Here is a 17,657-nt window from a genome sequence, read left to right on the forward strand (position 1 = left end):
TTGCACAAACATGGCTCGATTAGCCTGATTTTCATCTCCCTGACTTTACCCACACTGAACTGATCTGTCTGACATTTCGTGTTGGATTGGATGGCAGTGTAGGGCTTTTCTGGAAAGTCTGAGGCAGTGCAGCAGCAAAGAGCTTGGGAGGTAGGAGCAGGGCTTAATTTGTGCCAGAGCGGAGCCCCGGCGCCTCCGGGCCTGGTGGGTCAGTTATGGATGTAAAGAAATTGTTTGAACCCCAGCACCTTTTTCATTACACATTAAGCCCTGAGCAGAGTGGTTCAAACATGAGGTGACTTCTCTTCCTGAACACTGTCCTTTTTTTGGCTCATCGTAATGCCGAATAAGCTTGGTCTAGACAATCCCTTTGCGTGAACCTGTTTCTCTCGGTGAGGACTGGAGCCTTTGTCTGGTTCAGGGGAGGCTAGTTACTCACAGTGGTTTATACGGTACGGGCTCTGCTGAGCTCTGAGCAACCCATGCTGGCTCCCAGATTCCTGAATCACACACACAACGCCTGCCTTCGGGGCTCTGTGGGACATGAGCTAAGCCTCTGAACAGCTGGGCCATGCCAAGTTCCTAAGGCGTGAATGCCAGTGCCTCTGCTAGGGCAGCTTCTGCTTTGGGACCCTCCTGGAGCAGCAGCCCCCCAGTGGAAAGCTCTGTCACCTTCTTCCTCACCTTTCCCGCCTGGCTCCTGGACAACGCAATTTCACTTTCAAGTTGTTTAATCCTCACATCTCTTTGCTTCACTTCATGAACAAATGTCTCCTTGGCTCTGCGGAGCTTGGCTTTATGGCGGACTTGTCGCTCATTGTGTTTCCTGAGAAGATAGATATATAAATAGCAGCCTATTAAAATGCTTGACTGGTTGTGCACACGAAGAACAATACACTAGATGCCGAGCACTTGCTCAGATTGCCACGTGGCATCTGTACAATCCTGATAGGGGTGAGAGGAAGGAGAATATTACCCAGATGGAACAATACAGCCAGTGGATCTGCTGTGGGGTCAATGTAGCCAGTCCAAATGCTGAGTGACCAGCCTAACTGACTGATACTGTCATTTTTCTGAAATGGTTCCAACTTCCCCCATTCTGGTAAAATAGCCAGCCTTTGAATGTGCCAACCTCTTGGCCCAGTTCAGAGCCCTCTGAGCTGTGTTAGCTCAGACAGAAGCCTGTCGGCCTCAGGAACCGCACCCTAAGGTGGGGAGCATGATTGTTGAGAGATGAGTCCACAAACATTTCATCTTCCTATTGGCCACAAATCCAAAATCCAAACCACAGTAACAAGGCTCTTGTCTCTGTACCTCACGTCTGGGTCTGCCCACCTTGGTTTTCGTTTGTTTTTAAATAAGCTACAACTTCAGTCAATCAGAAACCAGACTCTGAAGCAGGGGTCATGCTTTCCAAAAGTTGGCTCTCAGAAGGGTCCTATCCAATCCTTCCCCAGAAGACCAGGACAAACAGCAATCCCAGCCTGTCTAGTTTTAATAAACCTGGGATGAGGCTTCAACCACTTCTATCTTCCCTTTCTCAGCTTTGGTTCTGCAGATGCCAGACTCAGTTCCTCCCTACGTGACCTTGGTCTTACTGCACTGCAGTGCCCAAAACCTGTGGAGTGACACTGGCAGAACATTCAGGCAATGCGGCAGTGAACTCCGCGCTCTGCATTCACCCCTCCATTCCCAGGATAATCAGTCAGAGCTTCTCCTTCCTTGCTGCTTAAAATCTTCGTCAATTTATTCACTTATTGGTGCAGACTGAACTCCAGAAACATGCCCACATACAGACTGTAAGTGCCCTGACAAGCAGCTGCTGGAAAATAACCACCCAACATCACAACACAATACAATAAATCAGCTTCCAGCCAAGAAATCAAATCAGCAGAACATCCCTCATCCTACACCACCCACTTCCCCAAATGCCCTGTCAAGTAGATGGGCTTTTGCAGGGGCTTTTAAGGTCAACACATTAGGCCACTTTGGATGTAATGAGGGCGCTAGCGCCAAAGCAAAGATTGCTTCCTGGAGAATGGCATCCTGGCCACGCTTTCTCTTTAATGCCAGCGGTGTGTCTGCTGATCACAGCTGTGGCAGGCTGGCCCAGAGGGGTGTCTCTCAGGAAGACAGGACACAAGCCATTGTAGGCTGTATAGGTCACAACTAGTACGTTCAACTCCACCTGGAAACCAAAAGGCAGACAATTACAGTCGCTCAGAAAGAAACAGGGGAAGGTGTAAAAACATGAGAGAATTTGTTCCCATCAAAACAAAATGACATTCTGGAAACAATTCAAAGTTTTTCAAAACATCAAAACATTTCAATCAAAATCAAATACCTTGAATATTGTGAACTAGTTTGAAACTGGAATGTTTTGTGAGTCTGATTGTAATGACCTTTTCTGTCAAAAAATGTTTCAATGAAAAATGTCTGATGAGCTCTACAGCCAGTGATGTGTGCTCCTGCTGAGACCTGTAATAATTGTTCAAATCTCTTGGGCACTTATATTGCCCCATCATGTCACAGTCTAATGTATCATAGATTCACAGAGTTGGAAGGGACCTTAGGAGATCATCTACTCCAACCCCTGCTTTTTAAAGCAGGACCAATCCCCAACTAGCCCCCTCAAGGATTGAACTCACAACCCTGGGTGTAGCAGGCCAATGCTCAAACCACGGAGCTATCCCTCCTCCCCTGCTAAGATCTGTTGCAGGGTGATTACCCTGCTCCTGCCCTGACGGGCTTAAAACAGCCTTGGGGGAAGGTTGTGGCTGGGAGCTGCTAAGCTGGGCTGACTGGGAAGTGACACGCCCCAACCAGGCCACAGCTGGCCTGTATAAAGAGGCTGGGAGCCAGAAGCCCAGACAGTCTCCCTCTGGCTGTAGAGGGAGAAGGGCCTGGCTGCAAGGAGCTAGAGACAGGGTACCTGAGTGAAGCAGGGCTGGGGAAAGACAGAGGAGCTCGGGAGCTCCAGCCTGGAAAGCCCCAGGCTGTGACCTAGCATAAGGCCCAGGGGTGCTGGGGGTTGCAGAGGGCAGCCCAGGGGTAGGCCAAGGCAGCAGGTCCAAACCCTCCTTGCCAGTGATGAGTAGGCTGATAGTGCAGTCTGTCCCAAGGCATGGGGCTAGATGATGGCTGGCAGTAGCCATATACTGAGGTGGGATAATGGGTGGGGGTTTCCCTGGGACGGGGAAAGAGAAAGGGGTTACTGCTCAGAAGCAGCACCCCAGGTACAAGGGCACTGGGTCCGGGAGGGACACAGGGGTCAGAGGACAGGCAGATCACCAGCCTGTAGAGGGCGCTCCGGAGCTAGAATGAGCTAATTCCTGGAAGTCACCAGCAGGAGGGGCTGCAGGGGTGAATCCAGGGCTGGCGCTACCATTTAGGCAGCCTAGGCAATCGCCTAGGGCACCAGAATAAATGGTGGGTGCCGTTTTGCTGGAGGGGGCCACAGTGGTGCCTGCGAAGGGTCCGGTGCTCCGCGGCTCCGGTGGACCTCCCGCAGGCATGACTGCGGCAGCTCCAACGGAGCCACGGAGCACAGGACCCTCCGCAGGCACCAGCGTGCGGGATGGTGAAATTGCCTTCCGCCTAGGGTGCTCAAACCCCTAGCGCCGATCCTGGGTGAATCCGCACGTCTTACATGGTGCCCGTGCCCTACACCACCCTCAGCTCCTGAATGGAAGAACACAGAATGACCTAGCTACAGAAGTGGGACATTTACTCTGCCTGATTCTCTTTGAAGATGTCAACTGAAAGCAGATCTCTCAGTGCTGACTGTATTACATGGGAGACCAAAGTTCACACTATAAGCCACTCCACTGTCACAACAGGGACACCAAGAGCAGATGCAGTGCAAACTCAATCCTCCGTGGCCCCTGCTGCTTTGGTCATTACCTGATGTAGATATCGAGCTGCTTCAGGAGACAATCATATTCCTCGTGGAGGGTTTCCTTCTCCTGCTGCAACAGCGACAGCTGCTCTGAAAGGTTCTGATTGGCTTTTTGACAATGGAGATGCTGAAAAACAGATGCATGTTTTAGAATTTCTCTTTAAAAAAATGTAGGGACAGAAAACGTCCTTTCAGTCCTTGCGCTCCCGGCTCTGGGCTCAACAGCTTCTCTGTTATAAAGCCTCTTTTTTGCCCAGTAACCAGACAAAGGAAAAGACGGTTACTTACCTTTGTAACTGTTGTTCTTCGAGATGTGTTGCTCATATCCATTCCAGTTAGGTGTGCGCGCGCCGTGTGCACGTTCGTCGGAGAAACTTTTACCCTAGCAACCCAGGCGGGTCGGCTGGGCGCCCCCTGGAGTGGCGCCGCCATGGCGCCCAATATATATCCCAGCCGACCCGGCCACCCTTCGGTTCCTTCTTGCCGGCTACTCCGACAGTGGGGAAGGAGGGTGGGTTTGGAATGGATATGAGCAACACATCTCGAAGAACAACAGTTACAAAGGTAAGTAACCGTCTTTTCTTCTTCGAGTGATTGCTCATATGCATTCCAGTTAGGTGATTCCCAAGCCTTACCTAGGCGGTGGGGTCGGAGCGAGATGTGGCGGTATTTAAAACTGCTACGCCAAAGGCCACATCATCTCTAGATTGTCTGACTAGCGCATAGTGTGCGGTGAATGTGTGGACCGATGACCAGGTTGCCGCACGACATATCTCCTGTATAGGCACATGCGCCAGGAAGGCCGCCGATGTCGCCTGGGCTCTCGTGGAGTGTGCTGTGAGGTGGCCAGAGGGGACACGAGCTAAGTCGTAGCATGCGCGGATGCAAGCAGTTACCCAGGAGGAGATCCTCTGAGAGGATATAGGCTGCCCTCTCATGCGTTCTGCGATCGCCACAAACAGCTGAGGGGACTTCCGAAACCCTTTAGTTCTCTCGATGTAGAAAGCAAGCGCTCTACGTACATCCAAGGAGTGTAGCTGTTGCTCCCGCCGGGAAGAGTGTGGTTTCGGGAAGAAGACGGGGAGGAAGATGTCCTGGTTGGTATGGAAGGTGGAAACCACCTTAGGGAGGAACGTCGGGTGGGGTCGTAGATGTACTTTGTCTTTATGGAAGACGGTGTAGGGTGGGTCCACTGTGAGAGCTTTCAGCTCTGAGACCCGTCTGGCCGATGTAATGGCCACCAGGAAAGCCGTCTTCCATGATAGGTGGGTGAGCGAGCACGTTGCCAGTGGCTCGAATGGTGGGAGCATGAGCCTGTTCAGGACTAAGTTAAGGTCCCAAGTAGGGGCAGGGCGGCGTACGGGGGGGTATAGCCGCTCCAGGCCTTTAAGAAATCTGGCGACTAAGGGATGAGAGAATATGGAGCGTCCACCTTCGCCTGGCCGGAAGGCGGAAATGGCCGCCAAGTGTACCTTTAAGGAGGAAGTTGCCAGGTCCTGCTGCTTAAGGTACCAGAGGTAGTCGAGGATTGTGGAAACTGGGGACTGCGTAGGGTTCACCCCTTGAGAAGCGCACCAGCAAGAGAAACGCTTCCACTTGGCCCTGTACGTAGAGCGAGTGGAGGGCTTCCTGCTGTTAAGGAGTATATGTTGGACCGGTGCGGAGCAGCTGAGCTCCGCCGAGCTCAGCCATGCAGGAGCCACGCCGTGAGGTGTAGGGCTCGCAGGTCCGGGTGGTGAAGCGTGCCATGATTCTGGGTAATCAGGTCTGGGTGGAGAGGAAGGTGAATTGGGGGGTCCACAGATAGGTCCAGCAAGGCGGTGAACCAGTGCTGTCTGGGCCACGCAGGTGCGATCAGGATCAGATGCGCCTTGTCTCTGCGCAGCTTCAACAGGACCTTGTGTACCAGGGGGAACGGAGGGAAGGCATACAGGAGATGGCGGGTCCACGGCAGGAGAAATGCATTCGTGATCGACCCCGGGGAGAGACCTTGAAAGGAGCAAAACTCCTGGCACTTCCTGTTGGACCTGGTTGCGAAGAGGTCTATGCGGGGAAAACCCCACCTCTGGAAGATGGAATGGATGACGTCCGGTCTGATCGACCATTCGTGGCAGAGGAAGGATTGGCTGAGGTTGTCCGCCAGCGTGTTCTCGACCCCTGGGAGGAAGGATGCCACCAAGTCTATCGAGTGGGCTATACAGAAGTCCCAGAGTCGAATGGCCTCTTGGCATAGGGGAGATGACCGGGTTCCCCCCGTTTGTTGATATAATACATGGCTATTGTGTTGTCCGTGAGTACGGAAACGCAACGGCCTTGCAGGTGACAGTGAAATGCCTGGCAGGCAAGGCGGACTGCCCTTAGCTCCCGGACATTTATGTGGAGTGACAGCTCGTGGGACGACCATAGGCCCTGGGTGCGCAGGTTTCCTAAGTGAGCTCCCCACCCCAGGGATGACGCATCGGTTGTTAGAGTTACCGATGGCTGTTGCGGATGGAATGGCATCCCCGCGCATACCAACGAAGGGGTCAGCCACCAGTTGAGGGAGCGGAGAGGATCGGGGGGGACCGTCACTAACACATCCGGGTGGTCTCTGCTCGGTCGGTATACTGAATGAAGCCACGTTTGGAGGGGCCTCATTCTGAGTCTGGCATGCTTTGTCACGTAAGTGCAGACGGCCATATGACCGAGGAGTGTGAGGCATGTTCGAACCGAGGTGAGTGGGGATGCTTGCAAGCTCCGGATGATCACACCGATCGCCTGGAAGCGGGGTTGAGGTAAGAAGGCCCTGGCCTGAATAGAGTCCAGGGTCGCGCCTATGAAGTCCAACCTCTGTGCTGGAACCAGGCTGGACTTCTCGGCATTGAGGAGCAGGCCCAGCCGGGAAAAGAGGTCCGTGACGGCCTCTACATGCCGTCGCACCTGCGACTGGGAGGAAGCTTTCAGGAGCCAGTCGTCTAGGTACGGGAAGACGTGGATTTTCCGCCGACGGAGGTGGGCAGCCACGACGGCCATGCACTTGGTGAACACCCTCGGGGCTGTCGAGAGACCGAAGGGTAGAACTGTGAACTGGAAGTGCTGATGTGTGACCGTGAAGCGGAGGTACTTCCTGTGCGGTGGGAAGATGGCAATATGGAAGTATGCGTCTTTCATGTCGAGGGCGGCGTACCAGTCTCCAGGATCCAGGGATGGGATAATGGTTCCCAGGGAGATCATACGGAACTTCAACTTGAGCATCCACTTGTTGAGGCCCCGAAGGTCTAGGATGGGTCTGAGACCTCCCTTGGATTTGGGAATCAGGAAATATCGGGAGTAGAATCCCTTGCCTCTCTCGGCTAGAGGCACTTCCTCTATGGCCCCCGCCGCCAGGAGGGAACTAACCTCCTGCAGGAGGGTTTGCTCGTGAGAGGGGTCCCTGAAGAGGGACTGGGAAGGGGGGCGGGAAGGGGGTGAAGAAGCAAATTGGAGATGGTATCCATGCTTCACTGTGCGCAGTACCCAACGGTCTGACGTTAATTGAGACCACGCCGGGAGGAAGCGGGAGAGGCGGTTGGAGAAGGTAGGGGAAGGATCCTGAATTGAGACTGATAAGCCGTCCCCAGGCGCACCTTCAAAAACCGGACTTGGGCCCGGTTGTGACTTGGAAGGCCCTTGGTTCTGGCCTCCCTGGGAGCTGGGTTGGCGTCTGCGTCCCCCACGGCCACGCCGTCTATTGAGGTCCTGCCTCTGACGGGGTGGAAAGTATGGGCACCGTGCTTGGGGCCTGAAGGGTCTACGCTGGGTGGAAGGGGTATGCATCCCCAGCGAACGAATAATGACCCGATTGTCTTTTAGATTTTGCAATTTGGAGTCCGTCTTATCCGAGAACAACCATTTCCCGTCAAAGGGTAGGTCTTGGATAGTGTATTGCAGTTCTGGAGGTAGTGTGGAGGCTTGAAGCCATGAGATGCGCCGCATGGTTATTCCGGACGCCATGGTTCTGGCTGCCGAGTCAGCTGCATCGAGTGAGGCCTGGAGGGCGGTCCTGGCCACCTTCTTACCCTCCTCCAGGAATGCGTTAAATTCTGGGCGTGAGTCCTGGGGTAGCAGTTCTGCGAACTTACCCACCTCCACCCATATGTTGTGGTTATAACGCCCTAGAAGGGCCTGCTGGTTGGCCACACGGAGTTGCAAGGCCCCCGCTGAGTAGACCTTGCGACCCATGAGGTCCATGCGCTTAGCCTCTTTGGACTTGGGGGCCGGTGCCTGTTGTCCATGCCGCTCTCTGTCGTTGACCGACTGGGCCACTAGGGAGGAGGGGGGAGGGTGTACATACAGGTACTCGTACCCCCGAGAGGGTACCATGTACTTCCTCTCCACTCCCTTAGCTGTCGGCGGGATGGAGGCTGGTGACTGCCACAGGTTTTCGGTGGTAGACTGAATAGTCCTTATAAACGGCAGGGCTACCCGGGTAGGGGCATCGGCTGATAGGATGCTCACCACCGGGTCCTGAACCTCTGAGACTTCCTCCACCGGGAGGTTGATATTAAGGGCCACCCTACGGAGGAGGTCCTGGTGGGCCCTGAGGTCTATAGGTGGAGGCCCCGATGTTGAAGTCCCAGCCACTGCCTCGTCCGGCGAGGAGGAGGAGGAGGAGACTCCGGGGATGAGGTCATCCTGTGCGGTGTCTCGTTGTTCCTCTGGTTCCTGCTTGTGACAGCCCGGTGAGTCTGGACGCGGCTGTTTGCCCGACTCAATCACGGGAGGTCGGGAAACAGTGGCCTCTGGCACCCGATGCTCTGCGGTAGTGGGATGTGGCTGAGGCAGGGGGGCACCCTGGGTCTGTTGGTAAGCCCAGGGTGTCCAGAAACCCCACTGTTGGGCACTCGTGTCCTGTGTGTGGGGGTCTTGAAACTCGCCCAGCGGTACTTCGGGTTCGTAATAGCTACCAGCATGGGAGGATGCCGACGTGCCTCTTGATGGCCACGGTGGTGCTGCAAAAGTCGGTGCCGAGGTACCGACCGACCTCACACCTCTGGATACTGGCGACCGGTGCTGGTATCAGTGCGGAGAGCGAGACCGGGACCTGCGACCGGCTCGGTGCCGGGAGGTCGACCGGGATCGTGAGTGCCGTTGTCTGGATCTGCTTCTGTAGGCGCGGTGCTCCCTGCGGTGCCGTGAGCTGGAGCGGTGCCGGGAGTACGAAGTTGACGCACGTGACGCCGACCGGTGCCGGGAGCCTGACCGGTGCCGGGAGCGTGAGCGGTACCGGGGTGATCGGTGCCGAGAGCTCGACCGGTGCCTAGGCGATCGCCGTCGAGGTGATCGGTGCCAGGAGCCCGATCGGTACCGGGATCGGGATCGGGACCGGGACCGACGCCGTGAGCCTGAACGGCGTCTTGAAGCCGAGCGTCTGCCGGACCGCGACCTGGAGCGGTGCCGGTCTGTTACACTGACCGAAGCTGGTCTGGTCAGGGTCGGCTTGCCCATAGAACACAGGACCCGCACCGGCGGTGCCGGGGGTAAGGGCATCGGTGCCTCTGTGATGGCGATCAGCTCTCTCGCCGCGGCAAATGTCTCCGGGGTAGTAGGTGTGGAGCGCTCTACCACTGCGTGTACCGGGGAGCTACCAGGTGCCGGACTCGACGGTCCTCGCGGGGCCGGAGTCGACGGTACCGGTTTGGGCGGTGCCGCGGCTGGTGTCGGTGCCGGGCAATCCGTCTTCTGCACAGGGTCTGGCTGCGGGGCGGCTGATGGCGAGACGATTTGTGCCTTCGCCGCCTTCGGTCTCGGGGAGGTGGAGCGGCTCTGGCCCGGTTTCGGTGCCGCCTTCTTGGAGGAGGTACTCGGTGCCGCGGTGCCCTTGCTCACTGGCTGACTTGCGCTCTGAGCCGAGGGCGAAGATGTCAGGGCCGCTTCCATTAGGAGCTGTCTTAATCTAATGTCCCGCTCCTTTTTGGTCCTTGGCTTAAAGGACTTGCAGATTGAGCACTTAGCAGTTAAGTGCGACTCCCCTAGGCATTTTAAGCAGGAGTCATGAGGGTCTCCCACAGGCATGGGTTTGTGACAAGCTGAACACGGCTTGAAACCGGATGAGCCGGGCATGGGCTCCGGCTCCCCGTGTGTGGGGGGGGTGTACCCCGATCCCCTCGCTACCACTAAAAACTACACTAACAACACTAAATTACTGAGTATTGATAACTATAAACTATCTATATACAATAATTAACTATGTACAACGAAAGCTAAATGAGCTGCTAGGGAGTGTGGAGATCAGCGAAACCGCGCTCCACAGTTCCAACGACCGACACGGGCGGTAAGAAGGAACTGAAGGGTGGCCGGGTCGGCTGGGATATATATTGGGCGCCATGGCGGCGCCACTCCAGGGGGCGCCCAGCCGACCCGCCTGGGTTGCTAGGGTAAAAGTTTCTCCGACGAACGTGCACGCGGCGCGCGCACACCTAACTGGAATGCATATGAGCAATCACTCGAAGAAGAACAATCGTATCTAGGCTATTCTGCTCTTGCCACTCCAATGAAACTGCCTTTGCTATGGCCACAGGAGGAGTCTGCCTCTTCCTAGCTAAGTTGGAAGAATGTGGATCTCCCTGGCAGGGACACAGAGTGAAGGGACACCGCTCCCAGGTGTATTGTCTCCTACCCGGATTGCTGTGCAAAAGGCCCCATGCTCTGAAAGGAAAGGGGCTGCCTTCTCCTGTTCCATCCTCCTGCCCTCACCCAACCCTCCCACGGAGCTCTATTCACAGTAAGCTTTAGGCCTTGTTTATGATACAGTGGCACAGCTGCAGCGTTGCAGTGTAGATGCTTCCTATACCAACGGAAGGGGGTTTTCTGTGGATGCTATTGCAGGAGGCAGTAGCTAGGTTAATAGAAGCACTCTTCCATTTGCCTACCTGCGTCTACACCAGGGGTTAGGTCAGTCTCACTACAGTGCTCAGGGCATGACTTTTTTACAGCCCTGAGCGACGCAGCCAGGTGGAGCTAATTTTTAAGTGTAGACCAGGCCTTAAACAGGTGGGTGGGATGATGTTGTGGAGGAGAGCACGGAGAGCTCTGTTTTCACATCACTCATATTTTAATCCAGGCCCCTAAGAGATACTGAACACCTGGAATCCCCGTTGAAATCAGTGGGAGCTGCAGGAGCTCAGAACCTCTCAGGATTTGACCCTGTGTTATCAATTTCTGGGCATGGGCCCTGCAACTCCACTGCTCCAAGACTGAGCCCTCTGGCCCCAGTGCCTCTGTTCTCACTGTGGCTCTTTAGTGGGTCCAAATGAGCGTTGACACCTGGTAGAGACTTCACTGGGGAGCAAGACAACCAGCAGGGATTCATAACAAAGCAGGACAAACTACTCAGAACAAACCAACATTTACCACTAGAGCATGGTATTAAAGAGTCCTTAGGTTAGTGTGGAAAAGGAAAACTTCACTGAGAGCCCATGCTGGCAGAATTACCTGCCCCTGCTGTCCAAAGCCTCCTGGATTTCATCTCTCTGTTTCTTTCCCCTCTATCCTGGGCTGCTGCAATCTTCTATCACAGTCCGCTCATACCAAGCCTCTTGTCCCCAGTTGCAGCCGTGCCGTGTTCACACATCCTGCTTCCTACAGCTCCCAGCCGTTGAAAGTTAATGTCCAGTCTTTGGTCCTCCATTGTATCTCCCAAGGCAAATTCTTCCGTATGGGGACAGTTCTTGATAGTTCATTCATACCAACCCAGGCAAGCACATGTGGCACCAACATCCCCATCCCTTATCTGCCTGTCCCAGAGGAGAAACTAACTCCTTCACACCCAGTGGGTAGCAATACAAAGTGAGTGAGGACATGGAGTCACAAGTATCTTTCAGAATGCCACAAACACTTCTACATTCTCCACAGCAGCATTATCAGCTGACAGGGAAGTACTGACTCTTAGCTTGATGGTCTGTATTGAAGTTAGTCATTAGAACAGCAGCATCATTTATGCCACCAACCTGTCCCCTTCCCAAACAGCCAACCCCAGAGCAGCCATGTGTAACTTACCTCATCTAATGATGTTTTTTTTTCATCCTCTAATATATGCAGTTGTGCCTCCTGCTGCTGAAACCTGACCTGCAGCTCAGCGTGAGTCTTGGCCAGCAAAGTCTCAGTCCCGTGTGAGTGTCTGAGCTGTTGCTGCAGCTCCTCTGCATGCTGATCCAGGAGCTTCCTAAAAGCATGTCATGGCAATGAGGCAACAATGGACAACCACTGATAAGAAGTTGACAGGGTTTCAAGTTACTCTGGGCCTGGTCCCCACAGAGATTTTGTGTCAGTATAAATAGTTATATCAATATAACCTCTAGTATGAACCCAGTTATACTGGTATAAAGGTGCCTTATACCAGCATAGTTTATTCTCCTTTCCACATGGGAATAAGCTTTACTGGGATAAGCACCTTTATTCTGGTATAACTGCATCCACACTGAGGGAGTTGTACCCTTTTAACTACATTGGTATAGTTACAGAGGTACAACTTTTGGGTGTAGACAAGGCCAATTACTAATGCAAAGCCCCCTCTGAAGATCATTAGTCATTAGACCTGTGAATCAGAAAGACAATGAAATGAAATGAGCTATGAATATTGTGACCTAGGGACCCATTGATGCCAACTGGTAGAGGGCACAGGGGGTCATAGGGTTTTACAGGGATCCCCTGGGTCAGATATGCATAACACTTCATTGAAGGCTGGCATGTGAGATCTCTACTGAGAGCCAGTAGCCCACTGGTCATCATAACCAGTATGAAATGTATGTACGGATAATATTTAAGGATTTATGTACCTATCCTGAAAATGATGCTCTTAAGTAGGGCTATCAATTAATTGCAGTTAACTCACACGATTGATTTAAAAAAATTAATGGTGATTAAACATATTAACTGTGATTAATGGCAGCTTTAATCGCACTGTTAATAATAGAATGGCAATGGAAATTTATTAAATATTTTTGGATGTTTTTCTATATTTTCAAATATATTGATTTCAATTATAACATAGAATACAAAGTGTACATGCTCACTTTTTATTATTATTTTTATTACAAAAGTTTGCACTGTAAAAATGATAAAAGAAATAGTATTTTTCAATTCACCTCATACAAGTACTGTAGTGCAATCTCTTTACTGTGAAAGTGCAACTTGCAAATGTCGATTTTTTTATTAAATAACTGCACTCAAAAACAAAACAATGTAAAACTTTGGAGCCTACAAGTCCACTCAGTCCTACCTCTTGTTCAGTCAATTGCTAAGACATAGAATCATAGAATATCAGGGTTGGAAGGGACCTCAGGAGGCATCTAGTCCAACCTCCTGCTCAAAGCAGGACCAATCCTCAACTAAATCATCCAAGTTTGTTTACATTTATGGGGGATAATGCTGCCCGCTTCTTATTTACAGTGTCACCTGAAAGTGAGAAAAAGGCATTCACATGGCACTTTTGTAGCCAGCATTGCAAGGTATTTACATGCCAGATGCGCTAAACATTCATATGCCCCTTCATGCTTCACCATTCCAGAGGACATGTTTCTGTGCTGATGACGCTTGTTAAAAAAATAATGCGTTAATTAAATGTGTGACTGAACTCCTTGGAGAAGAACTGTATGTCTTCTGCTCTGTTTTACCCGCATTCTGCCATATATTTCATGGTTATAGCAGTCTTGGATGATGACTCAGCACGTTATTCTTTTTAAGAACACTTTCACTGCAGATTTGACAAAAAGCAAAGAAGGTACCCATCTGATATTTCTAAAGATAGCTATAGCACTGGACCCAAAGTTTAAGAATCTGAAGTGCCTCTCAAAATTTGAGAGGGGCGAGGTGTGGAGCATGCTTTCAGAAATCTTAAAAGAGCAACACTCTGATGCAGAAACTACAGAAACTGAACCACCAAAAAAGAAAATCAACCTTCTACTGGTGGCATCTGACTCAGGTGACGAAAATGAACATGCGTCGGTCTGCACTGCTTTGGATGGTTATTGAGCAGAACCTGTCATCAGCATGGACACATGTTCTCTGGAATGATAGTTGAATCATGAAGGGACATATGAATCTTTAGTGCATCTGGCACATAAATATCTTGTGATGCTGGGTACAACAGTGCCATACGAATGCCTTTTCTGACCTTCAGGTGTCATTGTAAACAGGAAGCTGGCAGCATTATCTCCCATAAGTTCAACTTTCATGATAAAAAGATTGCACTACAGTACTTGTAATAGGGGAATTGAAAAATACAATTTATTTTGTTTTTTAAAGTGCAAATATTTGTAATAAAAAATAAATATAAAGTGAGTACTGTACACTTTGTATTCTATGTTGTAAATGAAATCAATATATTAGAAAATGTAGAAAAACATCCAAAAATATTTAAATAAATGGTATTCTAATATTGTTTAACAGTGCGATTAATCGTGTGATTAATCATGATTTATTTTTTAATCGCTTGACACTCTACTCTTAAGGTCTTGGAGTTAAGGCAAATCACCAGGAGGTGATATACCTTGGAAATGTTCCTTTCAAGCAGGAGATAACAGAGACCTCTCTCCCTAGGCGATGATTGGTGTGTTCTGTTTTATGCCTCACTGTGTGCCTATTTGCATACTGAGCCATGGGCAAAAGAAGAGATTGAGAAATCTACAAGAGAGCAAGTCTACAAAATTAAACCAACAGCAGAGGGTGAGCTGTTTATGAATAAAGATGAAGGATAGGATTGGTATATCTTGGGGGCCAAAGACACACACGGAATCCGTCACCTCAGAGGCAAGGGGACAGTGTGTCTGTCTCATGAAAGGAGGGTCACAGGCCACCTGGCTGTAAAGTGCTGCTGAGAAATACTTGGTTAGACAGAAGAGTATCTAGTAAATTAAGTCTAGGCTGTAGCATGTGTACTAGGATTTTATTTTATACGTAACCATTTGTTTTCATTCTTCCACTTGCAACTACTTGAATATCTCTGTTAAATAAACATAGACCTTAGTTCACTCTGTACATGTGCAAGTGCTGTGTGTTAAGCGGAGTGGTGATCGGAGGTGCCTGGTAAGCTAGAGTATATTGTTTCTTTGGAAGCAGCCAATCTGCGAATATTGTGAGGGTCCAGTGGACCAGAACTGGACACATCAGGGAGATGCTTGGAGGACTCGGGTTTGAGTGTGCCTGTTGCTAACGTGGAGAGAGACAGCAGGACCTGCAAGGCCCAAAGGGAATGGCGTGTGTTGCCCATGGCTGATGGAGTTGCGGAGCTGAACCTGACAGACAAAGACGGGCCTTCCCCATGGCAAGGACAAAGGGGAGTGAGATGCTTCCCAACCTTGGGTAACCCCAGGAAGCGTCACCAATACTACATGCATATCTTTGTGCTGTGCCCACTACATATTTTGCCATTCCTGGAGTCTGAGACCTTGTGATGAGGAAAAGAAAGACTTATTTTAGGACTTGTCTACATGGGAAAGTTAGTTGTGAAATAAGCCAGGGAATGTAAAGTCCAATAGCTTCTCCACACTAGCTCCCTGTGGAGTTGCTCTTATTCTGCTTCCAAAATGGATTAACCAATGTGGAGTAGCTATTCCCCAGGGTAGACAAGCGCGGAGTCCATCCTCACCCGAGAGGAGGTGAAGGTCATACCCAGCCGCTGCAGGAGGTGCACTTCCGAAGTTCATTCCGGTTCTAGCCGTATGCACCATTATTGGTACAGGGAGTCCCCCTGAAACCACCAGTATCTCCAGGACCAGAATGACCTTGTTAACCTTACCCATTGTTCTGTACCCCAAAGCAAACATGCCATAGAACCCCTCCCCCGCTTCAGAACAGTGCAGCATAACCTAGGTGGTTACGTCTGTACGGGAAGCTTCCAGCAGTAACTGATGCAGCAATGTCTGCCTGAGTTTGCACAGGGACAGGGACTGCAGTGGGATGTGCCCCACTCAGTCTCAGGGGGAGTTAATGCTGAGACCAACTGACCACCATTTAGAAGTTGACATTGTTAACTCTTTCATTGCCGATCACCCAGCCAATGTGTCTCCCCGTTGGTACTGAATGCCTGGATGGATGAATGCTGGGGTGGGGGGCAGTGGGGAAGGCAGGTGCTGTTGAAGGTTGCTGGGGTGGGGAATTTTGGGCCTAATTCAGTCTGAGGTTACAGGACCCTAGTGGCAGAAAGTCCACCAAGAGCAGTGGCTGGGATCAGCACCACTGCCAGGTAGCCTCTGCAGTGGAGTTCACGCAGAGTACTTTCCAGTGCGCAAAGCTATGGAGGTGCCGCAGCAGCTCCTCTGCATGCTGATCCAGGAACTTCCTGAAAACATGGCATGGTAGTGAGGCAGAATCCCCACGATGGTCCTGGCTTCCCTCCAGGGTAAATGATTCTCCTGATCCAGCTGCCTCTATGGGTTGCATCCTCTTAGGATCATAGATTATTAGGGTTGGAAAGGACCTCAAGAGATCATCTAGTCCAACTCCCAGCAGGACCAATCCCCAAATCCCTAAATGGCCCCCTCAAGGATTGAGCTCACAACCCTGGGTTTAACAGGCCAATGCTCAAACCACTGCGCTATCCCTCCCTCTTGTCCTTGAAGGAATGACTCAGACTCTAGGAGTTCACAAAAAACTCTCTACATATTTCCACAGCCCTAATCATCTCTGTTGATGTGAAATGCACTGTATTATCTATGCAGCCTGGCACACTATGGCTGTCCCTGCTGTGGCCGTTCCAATCAGCACCAAGTCCTTTCCTCCCTTCGACCCATCTAACTTGCTGAATATTCACACGTGTTTTCCAAGACTAGAGCCCCGGCCCCACCTCCTTAACTTATCCACACGTCTCTATAATCTCAGCACACTATGCCCTTGGCCAGTGACCCCTGCTATGTTCGTACTGGTTATAAATGCAGACCTTACATCTGATGCTATTTCTCATTTAACTTAACAATATGTTCAGACAGACATACAGATAACATTAGCTACCATCTCTCTAGGTCCTTATACTGTGCCCATCACCATGGTATCTGAGTGCTTGCTCTGCTGCTCAGCCTTGTGGGTAGGGGCCTACCAAATTCACAGTCCATTTTGGTCAATTTCATGGTCAAAGGATTTAAAAAAACAATCAATTTAACGATTTCAGCTATTTAAATCTCAAATTTTATGGCATTATAATTATAGGGGTCTTGACCCAAAAAGGAGTCGTGGGGGGGGGGGGGGTGTCACAAGGTTATTGTACAGGGGGTTGCGGTACTGCTACCCTTACTTCTGCACTGCTGCTGGCAGTGGCGCTGCCTTCAGAGCTGGGCAGCTGGAGAGCAACGGTTGCTGGCCAGGATCCCAGCTCTGAAGGCAGCAGCGCAGAAATAAGGGTGACATGGTATGGTATTGCCACCCTTACTTCTGCTCTCCTGCTGGCAGGCTGCTGCCTTCAGAGCTAGGCCCTCAGTCAGCAGCTATCCGGCTATCCAGCTCTCCAGCTATCCAGCTTGAAGGCGGAGCAGAAGTAACAGTGCAATACTGCAACCCCCCTAACAGAACCTTGCAACCCCCTTGCAACTCCCTTTTGGGTCAGGACCCCCAATCTAAGAAACGCTGGTCTCCCCTGTGAAATTTGTATAGTATATAGTAAAAGTGCACAAAAGACCAGATTTCATGGGGGGAGACCAGATTTCACAGTCCGTGACATGTTTTTCATGGCAGTGAATTTGGTAGGACCCTACTTATGGGACTCAAACTTGTCTCTCCTTCCAGTGAAGATTTAATGCTATTGACTATA

The 17,657-nt window shown here is 51.2% G+C and overlaps 1 protein-coding gene across 3 annotated transcripts in view; it reads right to left on the reverse strand.

Moving 5' to 3' along the window:
• Positions 1–17,657, reverse strand: part of CCDC30 (coiled-coil domain containing 30) — a 140,964-nt gene that overhangs the window by 8,353 nt on the left and 114,954 nt on the right. For all 3 annotated transcript variants that reach the window (XR_007770676.1, XM_050931162.1, XM_050931163.1), the window contains exons 20-22: positions 11,915–12,080; positions 3,904–4,025; positions 685–826 (exon numbers count right to left, since the gene is read on the reverse strand). Coding sequence is in view for 2 of the 3 variants with exons in the window: in XM_050931162.1 (XP_050787119.1) it covers positions 685–826; positions 3,904–4,025; positions 11,915–12,080 (430 nt within the window). In the remaining variant the exon portion in view is untranslated. The remainder of the gene's footprint in view (positions 1–684; positions 827–3,903; positions 4,026–11,914; positions 12,081–17,657) is intronic.

The sequence above is a fragment of the Gopherus flavomarginatus genome, chromosome 21 (genome assembly GCF_025201925.1).
Source record: "Gopherus flavomarginatus isolate rGopFla2 chromosome 21, rGopFla2.mat.asm, whole genome shotgun sequence".
Taxonomy (NCBI): Eukaryota; Metazoa; Chordata; order Testudines; family Testudinidae; genus Gopherus; species Gopherus flavomarginatus.